Genomic DNA, 26,065 nt, shown 5'->3' with positions numbered 1-26,065 from the left:
AAACAGCAGGGTGACTACTTGTCTCCCTTTAAATAGGCAGACTGACTGATTATGAGTTTGGAAACACCTGTGATGTCAATTAAATGACACACCTGAGTTAATCATGTCACTCTGGTCAAATAGTTTTCAATCTTTTATAGAGGTACCATCATTTTTGTCCAGGCCTGTTTCATTAGTTTGTTTTTTTAAATAATTATGTTAACAATTCAAAAGTAATGGCTGTTTTTGATTATTTAATTTTCAATAAATTTTTATTTATTGTTACTTTTGTGAGTTTCAAGTGATTTCAGTGAGAATTGTGGGTTTTTCCTTCTTTAACTGAGGGGTACCAACAATTTTGTCCACGTGTGTACATACACAATCACACACGCACACACAGATAAACACAATTGGATGTGCAGAAAACCATAGTTTAATTCTGTTCTGCTTCATTCTCTCTTTATGACCTCGAGCTGCGGGTGTTGTGTATTCTTAACAACAACCTTAATTTCTTTGACAGAAACAAACCTACACCCTTTTCTTTTCTAGGTTTGATGATTCTATGTTACTAGAACACAAGTCACAAGCAGTTCACTTTATCTGCCACCAAAAATAATGTCAAAATGCTTTTCAAATTTACTGCTAACATATATTTGCGATTAATTTGAAAGTGTGGGGTGCTGAAGAGATATCAAAAAATGCAGCTTTAGCCTCCAGACCTCTGTAGTTATCATACAGGAGCTAAACAACTTGCATACCTTTCCCTCTTTGATAGCTCTCTCAAGCCAAGGTGTACACAAGAATTGCATCTGTTGTTGTAATTTCCATACTGCGTCAACTGATGGTGAGTCTTTGTTTTGACACAGCACCCGCTGATGATATTGTGCCTTTAAAAGTTGGTCGAGAAATATTTGAAGATTAACAGTGATTATGATGTATCTTTTAAAAACTTCAGAAATCCATATGGACAGAAAAGAAAAACAACTAAAGCATAATGGTTTATTAATACTCCCTGTCATTTGTTGTTAGCCAGGAGTTAATACCTCACAATGTTGTTTTGCATCTTTCTCCCATTATTTGCAACCATTTTGGGAAGACTAAACATTGCCAGAAGCTGCAATACTCAGATAGTGAAATACTTTCCACGCATATCAGTCCCATATTTATTGTTCTGCATCCTAAATGTAAGTCTTTGTGTCAAAAAAAAACAGAAACACATGCTTTTCTCTTTTAAATATTGCCCTCTTTTCACAACAATGCACACCGTTTATAGATACTGCTTGTGTATGCACGGTTGCTCTGAAACATATATGAATGCAGATTTATACAGTTAAACATGGCTTCATTGCCATTCCTGTCATGATGGCAGTTAATCCCTTAGACGGTCCCCTATCCTTAAACATTATCTGAACATTTGCTAGCCATTTTTATTTTGACAAAGCGCAGCCAAAGGCTTAGCAGTGCATGGCCGATTCTGGCGTGTTGAAATGGTTTTTACACTCCTTATCACCTGCGGTAAGGGTTTTCTTCACTGTACTGTGATTTGCCATGTGATGGATTCTCATCCACAATATCATATGTTCATGGTTCATTTTAGTCCTCTAATACACCACAGGCTCTCTGATTTGAGGTTGGCTCTTTTTTTTCTTAGAGGATTTCTGAACACAGCAGAAATGTGCTGTCAGGGATTTGATCTACAGCTAATAAATAATGGACAAGCAGCAAATAATGGAGGACCAGTATTACGGCATTTTAGAGCACACAACAGACTGATGAGCCAGTGCTGTATGCATGCCACTAAAGTAAGGAAGGTGCCTGCAAGTAAGGCATTTACCAGTCAATTTCTCAGTGTTTAGCAGCAGAAGATCGTGTTTTCTGCATGCCGAATGTGCAGCTCCCAGAAGTGACTTGTGTAACTATGAATGGAAATAAGGATGGATAAATAAATGCAAGGGTGCTTAGGGTTAATATGTTTGTTCTTTCTTGTCTCCCATTCATTAAAGATGGATTATTTTGGAATAGCAATATGTCACCATCAAATTATTTGTTAGACCTTTGGCATGACAGCCTTAATTAAATGATAGATGATAGTTGGGGTGCCATGGTAGCTCACCTGGTAGAGCGTGTGCACCATACACTGAGGCTTTACTGCAGGAGCCCGAGTTTGATTCCAGACTAGGCCTTTTTTCTGCAGGTCTGCATCTCTCTCCTCTGCTTTCCCATTTCTCTTCTGCTGTCCCTATCCAATAAAGGCAAATCTGTCTCTCATATCGGTAATATTAGTCCTCCCACTTTTCCGAGCAGAGTATTCCCTCCCACATTTGTTGCCCCTTGCTACATAAAAGGATATGGCTCTCACCCAGTTCATCATCCCTTTTGGTATTTCAACTATTTTTATTACACTGAATAAACAGGATAGCATGATTTCCCATTTGATGTATGATTCATTTCATATTGTGGCATATCGCTGATCTTTCCCACAATCCCCGGGTCCCATCCGTTTCATCAGTTTCCAACATTTTCTATTGTATATTCTAAAACCGAATGGGGATATACATTTAACAACCAGTTGCTGATGTAGAGCAACGGTACCACTGCCATTGTAAGCACAGCACCGCTGTTCCATTCCTCAAGGTAGACCGTTCGCTGTGCAGAAACACAAAACTCTAGAACTTAAGGCAGGTTTCCACTGGGATAATAAAAACTCGCTTCCTATTTTCTGCTCTAAAGTGATTTTCCTCTGTGTCATGAGTCATGAGTTCACGCGGTCATGAGGCTGGTGGAGGCTGCCAGGCTTTTCAGAAAGGATCTTTTTTGTTTCAAAAATGCTGCTCTGTAATGGATGTTATTAATTCACTGGTATTAACATGCAATCCCTAACATCATATAGCAATTTGATTGCTTGAGAGGCAGTTGTTTGTGAAACAGAACTCCCATTCCAATACTAGACTTTCAAATTTCCCCAGTGATATAATCATTAGTTTCTATTGCCTGAAATTGTAAGGGTGGAAAAGCATGAGATCAACTCTGCAGGAACTGATAATAAATCTCTTTGTGACTCTCTGTCTTTCCTTTTGCTCTTGTCTATATTCTCAATTTTCCATATGCTGCTGTTTTAACTGTTTCTGTGTCTGCTTTCTGTTTTCCTAGGTGATCAAGCTGTCATTCGAAGAGTTTGATCTGGAAAGAGGATATGACACGCTAACTGTGGGAGATGGTGGGAAGATAGGAGATACTCGGAGGGTCCTCTATGTGTAAGCACCACTTAATATGTTCTTGTGTAAGGTTTTGTAATATTGACATGGGATGAAATACAAGACAGTCAATGACAAGGACAATTGAAAACACATGGGCACTGTTTTACAAGTACCTATATATTGTTTAAATTGAATTGCATCAACTTCTTTTGTGTTTTTATGAAGTGTTGTACACACTAAGTCAGAAATGTGTACAAATTGCATTGGTGTAAAAGAATGAAATAATCAAAACACAAAGAATAAATACAAGAATAGCACTCAGATACCACATTACTCCACCAAGGCTGTTCATTCCTCCATATGGCAATGTCAGAAATGCAGCATTTTTTATTATTATTTTTTTTTAGAAAAGCAGCATTTGTTTACTAGTTATTGATGATCAGAAATCACAGCACTATAGAATGTGGCCATTTAATGTAGATGTACCCATAAACAAAACGACCTTGTGCTGAGCACAGACATGTGTTTTGCATGTGTACGTTATGTACGGATACCAAATCGCGTGGTCTAAATATATACACGACTTAATCAATTGTTCCTTGTATCATTTCTGATGGATAAGTCCACAGTGGTCAGTTTGTAGTAGGATCGCAATCATGTGATCATCAGCAGGTAGCTGACATGCGTTCACTTGAAGTCATATTTACAGTGACACTGTGCCGCTATCTTGCAATGATATGGAAATCCTTAACAAATTCATGGATCCAGACAATAAGCCACATCACTATCAAAATCTAATCACTTAGTCCTTGTGTCATTTCTGACCTTCCCTGAAAATTTCATCCAAATAAATTAGTCTGTTTTTGAGTAATGTTGCTAACAGGCACACAAACAGACAAACAAACGTGTGCCAATTGACACATAACTCTGCCAAGTCTCTGCCTCCTTGGCACAGTAATAAGGGTATTTTAGACCTCACATCGGATTGTTTTCATGCAATTTAAGTTTTAAAATCTAAAGTGAAACAGAAATGTGTAATTATTTTGTATGTATGTGCATTTAGGCTGACTGGTTCCAGTGTCCCTGACCTCATCGTTAGCTTGTCCAATCAGATGTGGCTACACCTGCAATCAGATGATACGATTGGCTCAGCAGGGTTCAAGGCAGTATATGAAGGTATGACCTCATTCACAGTGATTGCAACACTCTAAATACATTTTTTTCAGCAACACTTTCTCTTCCCCAAAACATACACACACATATACCCACATAACGGAAAATGGCAAGGAGGTAATACTTTAATTATGAGTTGATCATTGGCTTGATTATATTTGCCAATGCTGGCACTAATAGAGAGGTAAAGATGGTGACATTTATACATCTTCTAAACCTGTATTACTTATAACAAGAAATTTATTATATTCATATATTTAGCTACATACTGCATGCAACCATATCGATGCAACTCTTTAAATAAAACTGAGCTAAACTTGAGAGACAGAATGAGACAGGTAGAGAGAGAGAAAGATAATTTGATAAATGTGGTGACAGACTAAGAGGGACAACAAAAAATTGACACGATGGGACAAAGAGAGACAAAATGACAGATCAAGTGAGAAGGAATAAATGGTCTCAGAGAGGCAGAGGGAGTGTGAAGGAGGCAGAGAGAGAATGAGTGAGTGAGTGGCATGAAGGTTGCGCTCTTGGTTCTGCTTAGCTATGTTTGATTCAGTGATATTGCTGACAACGTTGTCCAGGGTCAGTTACTGTTCAAGGGAATGAGAACGATGTAGCTCCAGAATCTGTATGTCCATGTCTGACTGTGATATGGGACCTTTAACATTACGTTACAGGGTTTCTTCAGCTTAACATGAGGCTAAGGTGGCACTGATCTCGATTTAACGGCTGACTTTGACTTTGTATCTAACATTTGTGCTAACAGCAGGGCCGCTTTCCTATTTACAGCTTGGCTCAGGTGGTCAAAAGATCTAACATGGCCCAACTGATTTTTAGAAATTTCAAGGCAATGACACAAAATGACACCCGGATAGAAAAAGAAACAAACAAACAGTACTTCATGACCTCGACAAGATGTTTTTCCTCCGTGATAACCACACAATTGCCTGTGGTATGTTTTGTGAGTGTGTCCTTGCGTGAATATATGTGATGCTGTCAAATGGTATAATGTCACCATGTTTCACAGTTTGATCAGTGTTACCCCCTCGAGTGCTTGTAGTTTTCCGGCCCTGAAGGAAACTCCAAAGTGTGCGCATAACAGTGTGCCTGATTTGTTTTTGATAATGTTGTACTTGTTTCATTGCTGCAGCTCAATGCGTTTGTGTCATTCTGTATGTGCATTTGTAAGAGTGAGAAAGAAAAATAGAAAGTTAATATCATAAACACACAGAGAGCATTATGTTAATTAAAGCTTTCACTAAAATACTGCTGCCAAGTTTTCGGGCTGATGCCAGTTTGCTATCAAAAGACTAACAGCAGAAGTTCTTTATGCATTTATTTAACTTACTAAAGGAAAGAAATTTGCATTAAAATGTCTTTAAGATTATACTATAGTATCACTAGGATCCATGTGAACATTCTGAAACTTTTGGCATGCCATCCTTTTTAGATTACAGGTGCAGATGTAAGTCCTTTATTCTGACTTGACTTTGTCACTTGAAAAGTCAACCTGCAAATAGAAAAAAGAACACGTTAATACTTTAAAAAGAATAGTATGGCAGTTGTTTGCACTGCATTGATTGCTGTCTGACAAGTGATGCACAAGTTTTACACAAGCAAAAACAAAATAGTTTCATTACCAATTCATCATGTGATGATGACAGGATTTCATCAGAAAACCTAAAGACTATAAATTGTTCACTGTGATGGATTACATTAAGCAGTTTTCTCTGCAAGTTGATTTCCTTAATGTACTGGCATGAAATGTGTTTAGAATGCACTGAAATACATCTAAACCTAAAAACGTTTCTTTTCTTTTTTTTTTGCTTGAATTTGAATACATTTGTCTTCAATGTTTTTTTCTTTCTTTTTGTTTTATTATTTATTCTCAGTTATGTAGATTACATAAATGATATGTGACTGCTGGAAAGGGGCAAAATAAGCACAGAATGTTCTATTAAAAAGGCTCTGCAGAAGCAGGCCAAAGAACTGGGTGATGAGAATGAACGACTGCTAGAGGAAATGATGGTTCTCCAAGACACAACTCAAGAACACCAAGATACAATGGTAAAGATGAAGGAAGCCTTTATGAAGCTCAAGCAAAAACTGAAGGAGGACAAAAAGGCATTCTGGGAAAAGAATCACAAGCTTGGACTGGAGAAACATGAGCTGGAGGTCAAAAATGCAGAACTTCAAAAGAAAACAGAACATCTGGAGGCCAAAAATAAAGAACTCCCGATGGTGAAGAAGGATCTGGAGGCCTGGAGGCTGAAAACAATGACCTTCACTGGGATAAAGTAAAGGTCGAAACCAAAGACCTCCAGATTGAAAAAGAACTTCTGGAAGGCAAAAATAAAGACCTTCAAATTGAAAAAAATAAATCTGGAAGGGAAAAATAAAGACCTCCAGATAGACAACAAACATCTGAAGCTGGATAAGAAGGCGTTCGAGGAGGAGTGTCAAGCCCTTCACAAAAAGAGCGAAGAGATGATGGAAGTTACAAAAATGCTGGAGAAGGAGAACCAAGAGCTGCAGGAGCTCCTCAGCAAGAAAAAGAAAAAGAAATTCTTCAGTTTCTTCAAACACACTGATCCAAATGAGAAGGAAGAGCAGAAGAAGATGGAAAAGAAGGAAAAAGAGAAGAAGAAGTCGGCGGGTTGCTGGAGCTGGTTGCATTAAACCTGCTTTCTTCAACGTCTTCCCCTTTTCCTCCCATCTTTCTTCACCTCCAGTCTACTCCCATCTTTATCCATCTTGCCACCTCCAATCCTCACTTCAGCATCCACCTCATCCCCTCATCCTTCACCCCTTTCTTACCCTTTTCTCACCCCTCTCTCACCCCTCTATCTTCCCCTATCCAAAGGGAAGCACAGTGGGTCGGTGTTTAGTGCTGTGGCCTCACAGAAACACCTCCACCTGAAACACCTCCACCAGAAAATACACTCATAACTGCACATCTATCACTGAACATCAAACACAAAATCGACTGACAGAAGTATGAAAACATACTAAAAACCTTTAAGATGCAATTTCAAAAGTAAACAATGTCAATAATATACAGTGTGCAAAAATGTTTTCACAAAAATAATGTGAAATTAAAGCTGCAAGCAGCATTGGTTGGGTCCTCGCTTTCTTGCGGCTCGGCTATCCCATGCATGTCCACCAGGTGGTGCTGCAACTGAGAGTGTATATTGGCCTATGGATGTGCTTATGGCTGGACTCTGATCACATATGTAAAGTCTGAGGGAAATTGGTGCATGTACAGGCTAGTTACACAGCACTTCCTGTTTCATGGCGAGACATCCAAAATGGCCGCATTCTGCTGGTCGCCATTTCCACACCCTCAGACTTTTGCGTCGTGTTTTGACAGCTTTTGATCCCTCATGCCTGGTGTACATCCTGGCCAAATTTGAGCTCTATCTGGGTTAGCCTGTTTGAGTTTATAGCTTTTGAAAATGTCCAAAAATGCCACAAAATTGTCCAAAATGTGAATAATATTTCAAAAAGGCAGCATTCCATGGTTTGCCATTTCCATGCCCTTGGACTTTTGCAGAGCATTTTGATCATTTTTGATCACTCATGTCTGGTGTACATCCTGGACAAATTTCAGCTCTCAGGGTTAGCCTGTTTGAGTGTATAGATTTTAAATAATGTCCAAAAATGACACAAAATTGTCCAAAATATGAATCATAATTCAAAATAACATCCTGTTGGGTTTTGGGTATTGGTGCAAGAGGCTTTATTGTGCATCCTGACAAGGTACATATGCGTACCGAATTTCGTAGTTCTAGGTGAAACGGTGCGGGGGTTGAATTTTCACAAAACAATGACTGAGAGAGGCAGTTGCCACCATAACGACAGACTTACCAGAGGCTCAAGATCGCTGATATCCATCCTGACACTCGTCAACTGTGTGGCAGCTCGCCATGGGCCACACACACACACACACACACACACACACACACACACACACACACACACACACACACACACACACACACACACACACACGTGCGTGTGTGGGCGAGCGCCTGCTGCTTCTTTAAGTACTCTATTCTTGTGGGTGTACTAACATCCCAACAGATAGTAAAAGTGTAGAACACACAGTCACACACACACATCCATCGCTCACCTTGAGATGTGTTTGCCCAAAGCGAATCCAGGGGCATGGTGGAGCATGTGTTACAAGATGACAGACGTCTGGTAGAATGTCAAATTTTAAAATAGGGGAGTGAGGGAGATGCACTGGATAAAAACACACTCCCATTAGTAGCAGAAGGGATTAAAAACGAGTCACAAATGAACAGAATGGGATTGCTGGCCAGGTCGGCAGCACTGCTAATGTGACTCTCATGCCAATGAAGCGCAGTGTATTGAATCAGACTTAGAGAGCAAGACTGATAAGGAGGAGTGGAAAAGAAGGACAGGGAAAATTTGAAAGTCAGAGATTAAGAGAGGAAGATAAACAAGACAAGAAATACTGTACTGTATGTGTCCGAAAAATATGTGCACAGGAAGTCACATGTTCTACAATATCACAAACAGCAGTATCACTCTCTTTGATTTCCACCTCCTGCTGATTAGTTAACAAGGGTGTGCATGGATCAGTGTGTGTGTTTGCGTCTACCTGTGTGCCTCCACTTATTGTTTTGCCTCTCACAATTAAAGCTGAATTGCACTACAATTACCTTGATGGTAATTAGCTGTGAGGAGGGAAACAATAAAATGAATTTCTCACAGGTTGTATATCATTTCTTAACACAGCAGTGTGATACAAGAGACACCAGACATGTTCACTTTGTCTTCTACTCCTGACACCGATACTATCTGACTAAAATCTTTGCATTCAGACCGCTTGTGAAGTGTCCGTTTGCATTTTTCAGACTCATTCAAAAACACATCAAGTCGAAGAAACATCCAGAGTATCCTTACCACTAACCATACCTGTCTACTTTCTGTGCTTTTGAGAAGGCCTGCTTTGTCAATTATGCAAGTTGCATTTAGTTCATGTTGGAAACCTTTTCATGGAAATACAGAAAAATGTACCACAAATGTACAACAAACACATGATTATCAGATGCCAAAAAAAATCAACAGGAAAGATGCTTTTTCATGATTTTTCCTCATGGTCCGAAGAAGATGGTCTTAAGAAAGTTTGAAATTAGGTCTGAGACTCTCACTCGAAAAGGAGCAGCTGTATAATGGTGAATTCAATATTCTGACTGTTACAAACCTAACAAAATGACTGTTTATGTTATCAAAATTTGATCTATAGGGAACAATAACATTTGAAAGGTTTAGAATAATGGTATGATCATTTGATTTTATCTCATTCATGTGTGCAAAGAGCCAACAAGAAGTCAGCTAGTTCGGCTGTCTGAGCCCCAAACTGCAGAAGTGTGCAGGAAATCTGAGTACCACAGTGGAAGCTTGGAAAAACTTTAAGCATATGCACCACTGAGCAACTTTTATTTGACTGAATAAGAGGGGCGTCTTATAATCCCGTTTACTGAATGCATCGATTTGTTTCACCCTTTGTTTATCCAAAAATCAGGGTATGCATGTTATTGCCATTTAACCCCACCTCAGAAACCACAGCAGACAATCTCTTATCTTAATGTCACTATGTCACATACTGACATTAATTATCAGCATGGAAACATGACTGTGTGTGTCTGTGGGTTACAGAGATCGAACGAGGAGGCTGTGGGGATCCTGGAGTGCCGGCATTCGGTCGTCGTAGCGGTGATCGCTTTCAACACGGTGACGTGTTGACCTTCTTTTGCCAGTCGGCGTTTGAACTTGTGGGGGAAAGAACCATCACATGCCAGCACAATAACCAGTGGTCTGGCAATAAGCCCAGCTGTGTCTGTAAGTTTGCATATTTGAAATCTTTGTGGAACGTTTTCCTGTTTGCTGTTTAGGTTTTAAGTTTGTATTATCTCTCTGTTGTCTTTCCTGCTTCTACCTCACTTTGCTTTTCGGCTTGAATTCTTACCAAGTAACCTCCAAACTTATTGTCAATCCTTCCTCCTTTTCTTCCTCTTTGTAGTCTCATGTTTCTTCAACTTCACGGCTCCATCAGGGACTGTTTTATCCCCAAACTACCCAGAGGAGTATGGGAACAACCTAAATTGTGTGTGGTTGATTATCTCTGAACCGGGAAGCCGCATTCATCTCCTCTTCTCAGACTTTGACCTGGAGCCACAATTTGACTGGCTGGTGGTCAAAGATGAAGGTAATTATCTTACTATTTATCCTTATTAACCCAAATCCTCCCATTTTGTTTATCCATTTTAAGAAATAAATTAAGATCTCAAGACATTAATGTGCCTTGCTGCTAAAATATCAACTGATGTGTGTGCTACTGAAATGGTCAAATAATTCGGGGAGCCATTTTTTCTCATCTTAGATTGCTATTCCCCATCGTGATAAACGTTATTGATTTAAACCGAATCAAGTAAAGCCCTGGTTTGACTGGCTTGTCATTAAAGACGAAGTTGTGTTTGGCTTTAAACCTGTTCTGTTTGGAAAATTGCAGGGCAATTACTGTTGCAATGGGCAAACTGAAATCAGTTAGAAGTTACTGCTTTGAAGTCCTCGAGTTTGTTCTGATTGGTGATAAATCACTGCTGTCGCAAGAACACCGCTCTCTACGTCAGCATCCAGAAATAAAGACAAAAAAAAAAACATTTGAACTGACATGCATTAAGGAAATTAATAGTGATTTAAAATTGTTTTTTATATTTATCTCTTTTTTTCAAGGTTGTAGTCAGATTAAGAAAGTTAAATGAAAAGTGTTTGCTGATATATGACCCACATTCCTTCAAAAATGATGAAAGCTTCCAACTCAAGTTTTTTAAAAAAAAAATCTATTTTTAGTCACAAATAAGTCAAGTGAAATCCATCAATACTTTTAATTAAAGTACTAACTGAAAATTAGTCTAACAAAAGTGGTTTTCTTGGCCAGCTACCAGATCAAGTATGTAAATGATCAATATTCATTAATATGGTACCCATTACATTGTTGTATTTATGGTCACTATGTCGCTCTTGTTCATCACTGATTATATACATTGATGACTGATTGACATTTCTCTAGTTTTCTTTCCTCTTGTCACAGACTAAAATGCATGATATAAACTATCTACGGCTTTGCAGTTATGCAGCCGATGTCATTACTCATTCTGCTCATTTGCCTTTATAAAAATCAGATCTCAACTCTCCAAGGGTTTTGTATGACCTTGATACTTTGTATTGTTCCTTTGTATTCCTAATGCCTAATAGAACATTGGATTTTGAATTGCAAAAAAGAAGTAAATGAAACTACCACAGTAATAACACATCAATTTCCCGAGGTGTGCAACAGTAGCACGAAATCCAGCCTTAAAAAAATTCAATAACTTCAAGGTGCGCGGTTGAACAGTACGTAAATGGTTAACATAATCAAAAAGCCATTGTTGTCATCTACTATAAGAGAACATAGTGACAGACAATTTTTTAAATAAAAAAGGCTTTTCTGCAAATCTTTCCTTTTTGATAAGACAACGTAGGATCTTGTCACTCTTTCAGCTATTGTCATTCCATTTCTGGTCTCATGTCTATCAATGCAACAATGAATAAGTGAAAGGGCTTGGGGTTGCTAGAGAACAAAGACGCTGGCACTTTACAGCTCAGTCACTCTGTAGCTTAATTGAGTCTAAGTGCATGGGATTCAAAACTCTAACTCAAGAAGGAAATAAAAGGAAAACTTTTCATGAGAGCGTTGTGAAGATTTCCCAATTCAGGTGCAATGTATTTTATCAGTGAGGTATTTTTGTAACTCCTTTTCTGTCTCGTCCCAGGTTGTCAACTCGCATTGCTTTTTGTTGCACTCCCCATTATGTTTAAAGAATGTGGTGGATTTTTAAGCTCAGGAATGGTGCGAAACATGTCAGTATTGTAATCTTCAGACATTATGAACGCCATCATTTTCAATTATTTGCTGTTGTACAAATGATTCTAGTGGATCTGTATCTGAAAAGTCTGTAAAAATAGCTTACAAACTATTAATACATAGCTTACAAACTATTAATACAGTGCATTTAAAGTTTCTTCAAAAATATCACATAATGACCAGGAAAACAATCATATCTTGTCTCTACAGAAGAAGTAGAAGATGAGCAGCATGCAACAGCAACTATAAATATACACTACCAGTCAAAAGTTTGGACACACCTTCTCATTCAATGTTTTTTTCTTTATTTTTACCACTTTCTACGATGTAGATATATAATGAAGACATCAAAACTATAAAGCAAGATATATGGAAATATGTAGCAACCAAACAATTGTGAAATAACTTTAAATAGCTTTAATGTTTTAGATTCCTCAAAGTAGCCACCCTTTGCTTTGATGACAGCCTTTAAAACCCTTGGCCTTCTCTTAATGAGTTTGTGCGAATCAGGCCTCTATGGTCAAATAGCTGCTAAGAAACCACTACTAAGGAATAGCAACAGGCAGAAGACATATATTTGGGCCAAGAAACCCAAGGAATGGACATTAGACCAGTGGAAATCTGTGCTTTGGTTTGATGAGCCCAAATTTGAGATCTTTGGCGCCACTCGCCGTGTCTTTGTCTGACGCAGAGAAGGTGAACGAATGGCTCCTGCCGTGAAGCATGGAGGAGGAAGTGTGATGGTGTGGCAGTGCTCTGCTGGTGACACTGTTGGCGATTTATTAAAAATTAAAGGCACACAGAACCAGCATGGCTGCCACAGCATCCTGCATCGTCTGTCAGTGGATCACCAAGTGAAGAATGCTTGACTTGCTGATCAGATTTTCAAAACAGGACATTGTTATAGATGTCAGGGATTGAGTTTGATCACTGAAATCACACAGTCACCTAATGTTTTGAGAGTGACAATCTCACAGTTAGTCAGTGGACTTGGGGCCTCATTTATACAACTGTGTGTGGGATCCATATCAAAACACATAAATGATGAAATGATTTTTAAAACTGCACATGCCCGCCTATACACAAATGTCCCTTTATAAATCACAGTTAGCTTTGAGATGTACACACTTTGGTGAGCCTCATATTCCACCCACTACTCTCCCAGATTTAACCATAAACGATCAATGCAAATCCCTCATGAAAATTGATGCACATATTGTTTCTGTGCAGAATGGGGCCATTGTTACAAATAAAACACATTTTGAGAGGCTGGTGGCTGCTGTAGCTGTTAACATAACAAAAAGGATAATTCCTGAAATTTGACAAAGTATAGGCTTGCAGACGTGCCTTGCTGGAATGTTGTTGGTCTGTAGAGGCTTGAGGACACAAATTTTCTTTTTTAGGCGTTATATAGATGCATCACTAGCTGCACGTATGGTATCTACAAAACAAAGGGTATTGAAATTCAGTATACAAGTGATTCTCATTGTCATACTTGATGATGAATGCAGGTGGTAGACAGGTGTAGGGTGTGTTAGAGAATGCAGAGAGCGTGTGGCAGCTGAGTGCTGCTGGCAATATCTGCAGCGTGCTCTATGAGCATAGTGCCGCTGGCAGCACAGTCATGTGTTCACTGAAGCGATTCTGTACAAATACTATCAGAACTATCTAACCTAATCTGAACTAATTAAAATCATAGCTGGAGAGATTTTCACAGTAGATGTCATTGGAAACCTACCAGTGCTCTGTTCTCTAATCCTAGTAATTTGATGCAATTTTGTGATTGTTTCATCACCTAATTTGTCTGTGATGAAGGTAAACGACTGAGAACAAGTTTGAGCATCTTTTGACTGAACTCTTTTTTTCTGAGACCTGAAAGTTTGAGATTGTGGTGATGAGCTGGTGCTTCAAAGTTTAATAATAAATATCATGATAATATGAATGCCAGATTTAAATAATGAAGCTTAAAATTAAGAACTTTTTTATTGAATAATGCATAACCCATTGTTAGTACAGTATATAATTACTCAGTGACACGAATGAAAAGGATTATCATAAAATCTGGTTTCAGTTCACTTCTCTATCATTTGTGTCACATTTATTCGCATTTCACAGCACAAATATGCATATTGCCCCCTTCAATTTACAGATCTCAGCTCTTCCATTGGTCGTGGCATATGCAACTTTGAAGCCCTGTTTCATATGTATGCAGTGGTTACAAATGAGGTCCCAGAACATAAGACATCAAACCATTCGCCACATGAGAAATGACCCTTACTGAATGAACAATGGAATGTTGGATTGCAGAGGTTATAATATATATAATCACCTGCTTCGCTTACCCATTCAACACTGCAGGTGCTTTCTGATGAATCGCAGTTCCTGCTGCAACTCCAATCTGATAGACTCCTGGTGGGCCATAAACAGCAACAGTTGTGAAATGAAGTGAAGTGGTGCATGCCAATAACTTATCAGCGTTGGTTGACATTCCTAATCATCAGTCATACTAACACTAATATCTAATCACATTCAATCAAGACAATAAGGTAGTCCTTATAATCCCACAATGTCTGTCACTTACTCTTGATCATTATGCCGCTGCTGCTGCTGGTGGTGATTAATCTGTTTATTTCTACCTGCTACAAACTGCTGTTACTGGCTATGGCCATTGATTTCCCATCAACCACCTCTGATTCCTCTGTGTTCTAGTGTCTTATTATAATATTTGGGGATGGCATCTCTTTCTGTGTGCATTATGTATGCTCCATATCTCAATGATATGGGCCTGCTGGGTTTTGTTCTATGTAGCCCAGGAGGATTTTATTGCGCTCCCCTCTGAATCTGTTGCTGCTGGCTGGATCGCTGGGGAGCGCCCTACGGAGCGGTGTATTCTGCCAAACAAAAGTGTATAACCATTTGTTGCAGTAAATGGTCCGATGCTGTGACACAAATGTCTCAGACAGAACTGAGGTGATGCATGGTTACAGCTGTACAGGCCAGTGGGGGAGTTTCAGGGCCATTCAACTGGTATACAGTGGGTCCTTTAATGGCTATGGAGGGATGCCTTAATGCTGGAGCATACCTTAACATAGCAGCTAGGTTCAGCCATTCATTGCAATCATGTGCCCCCCACGGGGATGATGGGTACTTGGAGCAAGATAATGCTGTCTCCCACAGTGACAGAATTGTCTCGGAATGCATGGTTGAGGACACATTCAGGTGAAATATCATGAATGACCTGGACACCACAATAACCTGGTATCAGTTATTTTGGGGGGGTTCATTCAGACACGTTTGTTGAGAGAAGTAGCTACGCCTCTACCTTTAGCAGTCGTGAAGCTCTAATGTCTGTCTGGTTCCCTGGAACATCAGAATCCAGCAGGTGCCTTGCTGAGCCACTACCAAGAAGCTGTTCTTAGGGCTGAAGGTGGTGTATAACAATACTGAACTGGCCTTTGTATTTTAGGTCACTGAGTGTATTATTTGGCTGTTATATTTAAAAAATAAAGTTATTTTTCCAACCTTAATAAGGTGTTTAATGGAACATAATTCTTCTGCAAACTACTGTTGCACTCGTATGAGTATTATGAGTGATTTGATTAAACAGAGTGCATTACTGCTACTGTACAGTCCATCCCAGTATGCAGGACTGTCTACTTTTACTTGACATTACGGATATTTATGGATACTGACATTAAACCCTCAATATTTAGACAAGGTTATAAAAAAAAAAGCCATCTCCAAAATGTCATCTTGCCATCATCTGAGTTGTTGCAGAAAAACATCTAAACCTGCAGGGAAGCAAGCACCCTGTCAATGGCCTAAGGGGGAAACACCAGAAAAAATGTAAGAGACATTGTTTTCAGCAACATTGACAGTTTAACTCAGTACTGCTGTTATTCAAACTCACAGCAGTATAATGAATTAGTCAGAGTGGGCTCCACCAAGACCAGCTACAACACTTTATTTCAACATACAGTGTCAATAATTGGTCACACTGAGAGGAAACATTTTTCACAACAAATACATTTCATACTCAGGCACATTTTGCTTCTAATGCTTGTTTACTTTTCATAGATACAATTTAAGGTCAGTACTTGTGATAAATTGATTCGCCATTCGTAGTACTGAAAGTATTCGGGAACTGAAAGAAATCATTTGAATGACTTCTTTGCTCTGTGTTAAATTCTTTAATCTGCTGACTACAGGAGTGCACTATTTATTAAAGCGAAGAACCACATGTTTGAATTTGTTTAGAACTTTTAATACAACTCACTTTTCCCCCCGTCATCCAGTACATTCCTTGATGCCTCTTGTGCTGTTTTGTTTCTTTCTTTATGGGAGTCCTTTACTTTCCAAGTGTGTCCTTGGACAAGTGTTATATGGGAGGAGTGAGCACCATTTAAATGTACCACTAAAAGCGTGTTTAAACTGTGCTTTATTTCAGGTCTGTCTGAGCCAACAACGTTTGGGACATTCTCAGGAAAAGATGTTCCATCACAGATCGCCTCGAATGGGCACATCATGAGACTGGAATTTCAGTCTGATCATTCCAATACTGGGAAAGGCTTCAATATCAGCTATACCAGTATGTACCACTTACCTACTTATCTCCGTCTGTCTGTTTTAAGTTGATTTACTGATGTGTAACACATAAAATAGAACAAAATATATGGTTTTGAACATGAACATCACAGTGAGACTTAATGTGAATTTTATGTTTTAAATTTATTTTATTTTGAGTACCAGAAGCATGTTGTGTTGATCACCTCACTTTACCAGAGTTCTCCAAGTGTCAGTATCGTCAAAAGTAGTTTTGACAGTATCTAGGTAAGTTTCAATTATTCTGTTAGTGTTAAATCAAATGCAAATTAATCTTAAAATGCAGCCTAAAAACTTATTTGTGATGCAGCATTATTTTTAGTGCCAGTTTTGTTCTGTGGTATTGTATTTTACTTTATCCTGGAGATATAAAGGCCCGGTCACACTGCCCGAACTTTGCTGGAGCGTTCCTTGAACAGTGAAAAAAATTCATCACCACTCGTAACCGTTCACCACCGTTTAACAGAAGTTGGCCCCCGTTAAAGCGACGCCGTATACGCTTAGCCACCACTGATGTTTCTGGAGGGGCCCTCCTACCGCTTCCAAAGTTTTGAGCTGCACAAAATATTGCGAGCGGTGAGGAGGGGGCAATTTTCCGCCTCGGCAAAGTTCACCCCCGCTCCACCAACGCCCAGTCAAAGTTTGGCACCGCTAGACGCAAGTTCGTGGACGCTTGGGTCCGCTAGGCCAACACAGAAATCTTGAACGCTGGACCACCGCTGCTTCACCAGTGTTGCCCGGGCGGCGATTAAACGTTGCACAAACTTCGGTGGAGCGGTTGTAAGCGTTTTACGAGCGGACACGGGGTTGCTGGTACGGTGTCGGGCGTTGAAGCAGCGATCCATGGCGGCGATGAACTTTGGTTTGGCAAGCTGGACCAGAATTTGGCTATAAATACGGGGAAAAATGGACCAGGAGCTCATTTGGAATCGAGCTGCCATTGAGTTCAGACCTCATCTATATCGAATTTGCTCAAAGTTACGGTAAAACTGTATCACCATGGATGCTGAGAGACTTGCTTTGATTGGTGCACTAGTCCAGCAGCAGAATCAGAACCTCCTCAGATTGCAACAAGCTGTTGACAGAAAGAGAAGAGAGAGAAGAAGGAGACAGAGTTGTGTGGGTCAGACAGTGGATACTGAGAAGGCCTGAACATGGACTGTATGACAAGCTGAGGAATGAGGATCCACGAGCCTTCCAGCACTTCATGAGGATGCCACCAGCCATGTTTGATGAACGATCCGTTCAGCTCCGTAGTCACAAGCGGTATGCTGCTAAACAAACTTTATACCCTCGCCGAGCCAACGCCCGCATCCGCAGAATGCCGCCATACCAATGCTCGCGTCACTGCTAAACCAACGCTCGCTACCGCTCGCTACCACTAAACCAACGCTAAAGCAACGCCCGTGTTACCCCTCCCTACCGTTCCTTGAACGGTAGGGAGGGGGGGCCGAATTTCGACAATGCTCATCACCGCGCACAAAATGGGAAAAAAAATCGAAAACACGGGCGTTGGCTTAGCGGTGGACCGCTGAAGCCGACGTTGCTTTAGCGTTGCTTTAGCGGTAGCGAGCGGTATTCGATATAGATGAGGTCTGAACTCAATGGCAGCTCGATTCCAAATGAGCTCCTGGTCCATTTCTCCCCGTATTTCTAGCCAAATTCTGGTCCCGCTCGCCAAACCAAAGTTCATCGCTGCTTCAACACCCGACACCGTTCCAGCAGCCCCGTGTCCGCTCGTAAAACGCTTACAACCGCGCCACCGAAGTTTGTACAACGTTTAATCGCCGCCCGAGCAATGCTGGTGAAGCAGCGGTGGTCCAGCGTTCAAGATTTCTGCGTTGGCCTAGCGGACCCAAGCGTCCACGAACTTGCGTCTAGCGGTGCCAAACTTTGACTGGGCGTTGGTGGAGCGGGGTGAACTTTGCGGGGCGGAAAATTGCCCCCTCCTCACCGCTCGCAATATTTTGTGCAGCTCAAAACTTTGGAAGCGGTAGGAGGGCCCCTCCAGAAACATCAGCGGTGGCTGAGCGCATACGGCATCGCTTTAACGGGGGCCAACTTCCGTTAAACGGTGGTGAACGGTTACGAGCGGTGATGAATTTTTTTCACCGTTCAAGGAACGCTCCAGCAAAGTTCGGGCGGTGTGGCCGGGCCTTAAAGTGAAATGCTACTGTGACATTGCATTTGAGGTACTTTCAGGGTGAATGCAGTGGAGTTTTGATGACAGAAAAATGTTGAGCAATCTTTAAAAAAAAAAATGACAGCGTTAAACACCAGCAGCCGCACAATGGAAAAGAAAGGGCTTCATTGTGGATGCAGCAGTTTGTAAGTGGTATATAATCAGAGTCACTTATCTATAATCCAATACAGTTGCACCGCTACAATTGAAGGGAAGATGCTCTCACCTTTTCTTGACCTTTGAAGCACTTGCAGCCTTACTCTTCACACATTATTACTATTGTTTTCTCCACCCAGCATGTAATCCACAATTTGAAGCAAGAAGTTAATGTCCCTTGCTTTAGCAGTGCCATAAGGCATTTTGACAAATAGAGGGAATCACTGTGTGAGATACAAGTATACAAGATAAAGCTGGGTGTAGGAAAACACATTATAAAAACAAAGATGCTGCTTTTTTTCTACCCATCGTACCCATTAAAGGCTAAACATACATAAATACAGAATTACAAAAATTGCGTTAGAGAAAAGAGAGAGAAAAAAAGGAGAAAAAAAAGGAAAAAAAATTGCGTTAGTAAAAAATATCTTTTCGTTACACACTAATCAAAGCAGAAAAAGGCTTAGCTGAGTAATACAGCGCCCTTGCGAACTTCTTACATTACTTTAACCTGTCCGGAGTTTGAACACTTCTGCTCCACTAATCATGTGTTAGAATGTCTTACTCAAGCTTTACCTAGTTAAGCTTGTCCCATTGCCAGACTTTGAACCCAGCCACTGCAGCTTTTATATTTACCTCCTCTAAGCTGAGCTAGTTGTGCATGACTGATTCTGATTCATTCACTGTGATTACCATGCGGTTTTGCACCGTATCACACACTGCCTCCCCAATGACCTTGTCTCCAAGCTCTTCCTGTAGAGGTGACATCTGACAAATTTAAATACTTTTTTGGGGGTCTTTTCATCGCCACAACATATTTCATAAGAAGTCCTATCCTTAATCCTAACACAAATGAAAGGTTTGATGCACAATTTTCAATATAAATATGCCACCCACAGCCTAACATTTCTAAAGGAATGTATAAACAAAAATCCTGTTCGTGCTCCTTTTTTTCTGAATATATTATGCAATGTTTTTATATTGTCTGCAGTTTAAAAAACCTAAATACCTCTATTCTCAAAGAAAGAAAAAATGTTTACATTCCTACAGTTTTTGCTGGTGAAACTTTTTGAGAATGTAATTTAAATGTCTGATCACATAAATTCTCCACTGTGACTTAAGAAAGATCATGCATCTTTGTGCTGTTTCAGTAATTTGGTCTATTAACATTTTAATGCATATATGAATACCAATAGGTTTGCTGTGGGTATTTTTCTATCTATTTATGTGAAGGATGTTAGAAACTCAAATATGAGTGTTGACACACAAGGCTGCGCAGTTACATGCTAAAAGTAGTGCATTTGGAGCCAAATACTGGTCACACAATATAATATATGTTATTAATTTCCGACTTGAAAATAGAGCTAAATTGATCATACACAGTACAGTAAAATGGTTCAGAGTACGTGTGTGGATTTACAAATTTAAACAATGTCCCTCTGGTTTTTCAATTTGTTTCAGTACCTGGAAATTGGTTCTACCGGAGGAAAAAAGTGAAATCAGTGCTGTATCACTGTCAGTGAATGTGACATCTCCACTGATATGGAAATATGGGAATGGAATTATCTTTCTGTGGATTCCACCCTGTCATGTTTAGCTTATATTATCCCCATTCCAGAGATTAACCTGATCCCACCCAGAGCACACACCCAGTGATTGGACATGTCTCAGGTTGATTAGATGGAGAGGAAATGAGAACAGAGAGAGAAATGGAAGGATAGAGGAAGAAATTAGAGCTGCGGATAAAATTGTAGGTACTCAACCACAAAGAATATGCACATATTCTGCGTACATATACTGGTAGATGGACAAAGACACTCCAACGGCCAAAGGCATATGGCGAAATTATCCGTATGCACTTTCACAAACCTGTAGTTTTGGAAAAGATTGGGATATATATATATATATATATATATATATATATATATATAAAAGAAGAGGGAAATGTATGAGAAAATACACAAAATGAGAACACTCCAATTATATGTTTAAGTCCAGATGAAGAATAAATGAGACAAAACCAAGGTGGGAAGGAAAAAAAACAGATCTGAGTCTGGATAGAGTATCTGAAAATGTGCTTTAAGTGTCACAGAGATAGGAAGGCTGAGACAAGATTGTGTATGAATGGAAAAGCAAAACAACAAACAGGAAGACTGAGTCACAGAGAAAGATGGAGATTGACATGATGGATTAGACAGGAGGTAAAATAAGAGGAAAATAGAGTAATAGAGTTGAAACCCACAGAAAAGGAAATCATGAGATCATTAACTTGGACATCAATATTTTGAACATTTTGTGTCAAAGGGATTTAAAGTGACATCTTACAATATGTAGTTTGTACTGGTGAAGCACCGTTTCTTAAGGGGGTGCCATGACATTTTTGTGTACACTCTGTTCTTATATCTTAGTGAGTTTTGATGTAATTTGGCAACAGTCATTACATGCTCACTGACACTGATGGACATGTGACATATAGGAAAGGACACATAATGCTCATATGACTGCCCTTGTTAAATTTCCTTGCTGTGCTCAAGAAAAAAGTCCTAAGAGGAAACAAATGTCATTTGTGAACAGTAAATCATGGGGAAAGATCAATTTTTGCCATGCATTTAAAAATAAAACAGAGATAATGACTTTGTTCCATTTCTTGAATTATTAACAACTTTTAGAAACAACTAAATTTGAATCTAGCATTAATTACATAGCTTTCATTACACTAAAGTATTTTTTTAGACAGGTCCAATGAGTGAATAATCTGATGTGATCGTTATTTCTAGCCACATTTTCCAACTCTATTTGCTTTAATCAATTTCCAATAATACATTTGTGTAATGAGAGAGGGTGTGCATTATAGTATTTCAGCCCTCATATTAACATGTGCAGAAGCATGAGACAGCTTCATCACTTAAACTAAACATTGCCAAAGAAAAAATTTAACTGACGCTGTCAAAATGTTGAAAATACCTTTGATATGCATGCAACTTTCTTAGAAGAGCTTAAGTATTCGGGGGCAACCATCGGACAATCAAATGTTTTGTTGTGAATAGTCAGCAGAGTTGTGAAACATGCACAGAAGACAAAAGGGCAAATTGAAACTATGTCACATTAGGTTTTGTAAACCATTATTCTCCAGTATCAGCATATCCCCATAACTACAAACTAACTGGAGAGTGCAGAAGTGCAAGTTTATCAGTGGTCAGAAACATGACCAAAGGGAAGAAGGCTGAAGCATAACCAGCACTGAGTCAGATTCACAAGGTGAAGCATCAAGAGTGAGGCAAAAAATACCCAAGGACAGATTTTTCAAAGGTTTTGTTTAGAAGATGAAATGAGAGAGACTCTTGATGGAGCAGCTGGATGGGATCACTAATGGACACAGGCCACCACTTCACGTCAGGCGTCAGCAAGGTATAGAAGGAGCACTGTGGGCTGCTAGCATTAAGGACGTACAGGTTGAATCTTTTTTTAGGTTGGATTTGGAATGGAAGTGAACTCCCAAACCTACTGCCAGTTTCTGGGACATATTTTCTTCAAGCAGTGATACTGCAAGAAGTCCAGAGAATTCAGAAAGGCCACAATCTTTATGCAGGACGATGCTCTGTCTCATATATCAAAGTTCTTCACTGACTTGGTGAGCCAGCAAAGGCTTTAAAGATGGTCAAGTAATGACCTGGCTGTAAAAAACTGGAGAAGTTTGGATTCAAGAGTATGACTCAATAACTAGGCAGAAGGAGGGGAGTTCTACAGGATTCTTTTTTTTTTTTTTTTCCATTTAGTTCAGGATGTTAGAATTGAGCTGAATTGGTGAGTTTGATGGTGATGCACAGAGGGCAAAGCGTGGAAGGGGTGGAGCAGCGTTGGGCTGACAGACCGTGAAGAACTGTGGGCTGAGGGCTGAGTGTGAGCTGGCAGGTTCGCAGGGCTGTTGGAGCGGTGAGCAGAGCAGGATGGCTTGGCATGGTGCAGCTGGGATAGTGTTGGGTGTGGAAAAGGTTGGCTTGATGTTGGGCTAGTGGTGAGGTGTGGAGAATGGAGCAGGACAGCTTGTTTGGGGCTTAGAACTGGGCAGAGGCTGGTGAACTGCAGGTGGAGAACCTGAGGCACAGTGTCACACTAAATATAGTTGAATTATTAGGCAATCAAGAGAGGACTTAGCTGGAGTTTAGGTTGGCTGTAGCATTAGTAGCTTGTTGGCGAGGTCAACAATCTGTCGGAGAATAGAAGGAAGAGCAAGAGTAGATTTACTGCTGCGTCTGGGTTGGTGAAGGAGTCTCAGGTGCATAGATGAGTTGGCAGCAGGAGGAGATGGAGCGACATACCCAAACACACACAAACACACTCACAGAGACAGTCAGCAGACTACAAAAGGCACAAAGGCAAGGAAAAAAATGGCAGAAGCACAAAAAAATAGTCAAGAGGCAAAGCCAGGATCATGGCACTTGCCCTCTTCCTCACCTGACATTGAGAACTCGTGGCCCCGTCTCAAACAAGACTTTTACTGTGAGAGAAAACAATACACCTCTTTGAACAGCATTTGAGAGGCTGTGGTTTCTGCTTCAGTGAAAGTTCATTGTGCACAGATCAAGAAACAGACAGACTCCAGGGATGGAAGGTTCACTGCAGTTATTTAAAAGACTGGCAGTTGTTTTGGTCAGCAAATGTCAAAAAATGTGGTCATTTTTGTTGTCCACTTTGAAATTTAACAATAATTAATTTTTAATTTTAGTAATGTATTTGCCTAATAGTTGTACACACTTACATATTTCCTCTAGAAAGACAAAACTCCATTTTCTCAAGTTAAACATTCAGATTTGATGTTCACAGTCATTTTGCATTGGGACTAGGAGCATTGTATTTGTTGGACAATAAAATGCATCCTCAGAAATATAATTTGCCTAATAATTCTGCTTGCAGTGTAAGCTGCGGGTACAGTGTGTCAGAATCCTCTTAATTTTCTATCACATTTTTTCTCTGTTCTCTCAGTACCAAAACAATCTTCCCTTGTTTGATACTGTTCATTTCATTATGTGTGTGTAGGCTCCTATTTCAACTTTTCCTTGGTTGTTTTCTCTCTGCAGCATTTGGTCAGAATGAATGTCACGACCCAGGAGTCCCTGTCAACGGTCAGAGGTACGGTGACCAGTTTCAACTTGGCAGCTCGGTGGCTTTTCGCTGTGATCAAGGATTCATTCGGACACAGGTAATGATTAGATGTAATTTCAGTTTGGGTTTGTTTATTAACTATGTAAAAGTTTTCTCTGACGTATTATTTTTGGGTGTGACATTCGTCATGTCATGTGAAAACACATGTATAGTAATTAAGTAATTTATATGATGTATGATTGTTGAATCTCCAGGGGTCAGATCAGGTCACCTGCATCATTCAGGATGGAAATGTTGTCTGGTCTGCAGCTGTCCCTCGCTGCGAAGGTAAACAGACAAACACACACACACGCATATATAAACCGTTTACCGTATGTATGAGCTGTGGGTAATCATTCAAAATGTTCTGCTTACCAGACTATAAGATGACAAAGCATTCAACTGTTCGGCTCTTACAGTGCAGCTGAAGTGTGTTTATGCACCTTTGCAATTGTATAAATTTCTCTTCTAATTGCTTTTAGCCTCTAGCCTCCACACACTTATTCAGCCTGTTTGCACGCATCTTTCTCTCGCAACAATAATCTTAAATGAGACTGGCACAAGTTGTGCTGAAACTCATTTGGTCAGACACATTTATTATATGCAGGCTCTAAAATACAGAGATATGTCCATAATGTGAAGATAAGCTAATATGTGGAAGCAATAATAAAGGGATAGTGGATGTGCTGTTATTTCAACCCTTTTTGAAAGGGAATAGCATCGGCTGGCCTGTGAGCATTTCAATGTCTATTTTTGTATCCTTCCCATTTTGCATCTTGATTGTATTGTCTAAATGACATTATCAAATGTTGCCTGCTGTTAATAAATCGAATGGAGGAGACAATCAGACCGAATAGGGTGGTCACCTTATTAAGCATGGAGAAGGGGAAAATGTTATCCCTCCAATTGGACAAGGGGGAAGATAATTATGTTGTATTTCTAGAACGACTTTCTTCTGGATCCCTTCCTCAAGTGCTGCTGCTTCAGTATGCATAGAGTGGGTAAAAGAAAGTGAGAGGAAGAAAAGTGATTTTTTTTTTTTTTTGTAGCTTGCTGACAGTCTGGAGTTAAGAGAGCAATCAAGGGGCGAAGGTATCAGCTACTTGAGAGGAGAAGAAGTGGTATGAATGTGAAAGATAAGCCATTTATTGCAGAGAGCGCAATGGATAATATACAAACCATGAACTCCAAGTCTGAAGGTTTTTTTTTTCTTCAAGGCTGTTACTATACATGTTAACTTAATTCAAGTGCTGGATAGGGTCAAAAATAAACAATTAAAACTCAAAAGTAACACCAAAGTGTTATATTTTGTATTAATGCTGAGTTAAAACTCAACTAGAGTTAATTGTTGGATTTTAATGTATCATAACTAAGACTTCTGGACTCTGAGTGTGAGCTATAAACTCGTGTCGATATGTGACAGTTTGGCTGCTTGCACCCTTATGAGTTGCAGGGAAATGAGGGTATTTTTTGGCATCATTTGACACATAAATATACTTGATTTCCCCTATAAATTATCATACTATAATTATTTTAGGCTTTTTCAAACATGAGTAGCTCAAAATTGTTTACTGTTGCACAAGACTGGCACAGCATAATTTCTGAAGGCAAATGTTTACACATGAAATCTAGAAATTTAAAGCGGATTAGAGTGCTAAAATAAATAGAGAAGATGATGGATCTGCTAACCTGATGAAA

The 26,065-nt window shown here is 39.7% G+C and overlaps 1 protein-coding gene across 1 annotated transcript in view; it reads left to right on the top strand.

Moving 5' to 3' along the window:
* LOC110949783 (CUB and sushi domain-containing protein 1) overlaps positions 1–26,065 on the top strand; it is a 329,068-nt gene that overhangs the window by 165,771 nt on the left and 137,232 nt on the right. The window contains 7 exon segments of the mRNA XM_051944856.1: positions 3,130–3,233; positions 4,240–4,352; positions 10,041–10,223; positions 10,405–10,590; positions 16,736–16,876; positions 24,304–24,425; positions 24,583–24,655. Of these exon segments, the coding sequence (XP_051800816.1) occupies positions 3,130–3,233; positions 4,240–4,352; positions 10,041–10,223; positions 10,405–10,590; positions 16,736–16,876; positions 24,304–24,425; positions 24,583–24,655 (922 nt within the window).

This window comes from Acanthochromis polyacanthus, chromosome 2 (genome assembly GCF_021347895.1).
Source record: "Acanthochromis polyacanthus isolate Apoly-LR-REF ecotype Palm Island chromosome 2, KAUST_Apoly_ChrSc, whole genome shotgun sequence".
Taxonomy (NCBI): Eukaryota; Metazoa; Chordata; class Actinopteri; family Pomacentridae; genus Acanthochromis; species Acanthochromis polyacanthus.
This window is presented reverse-complemented; position numbering and strand designations above follow the sequence as displayed.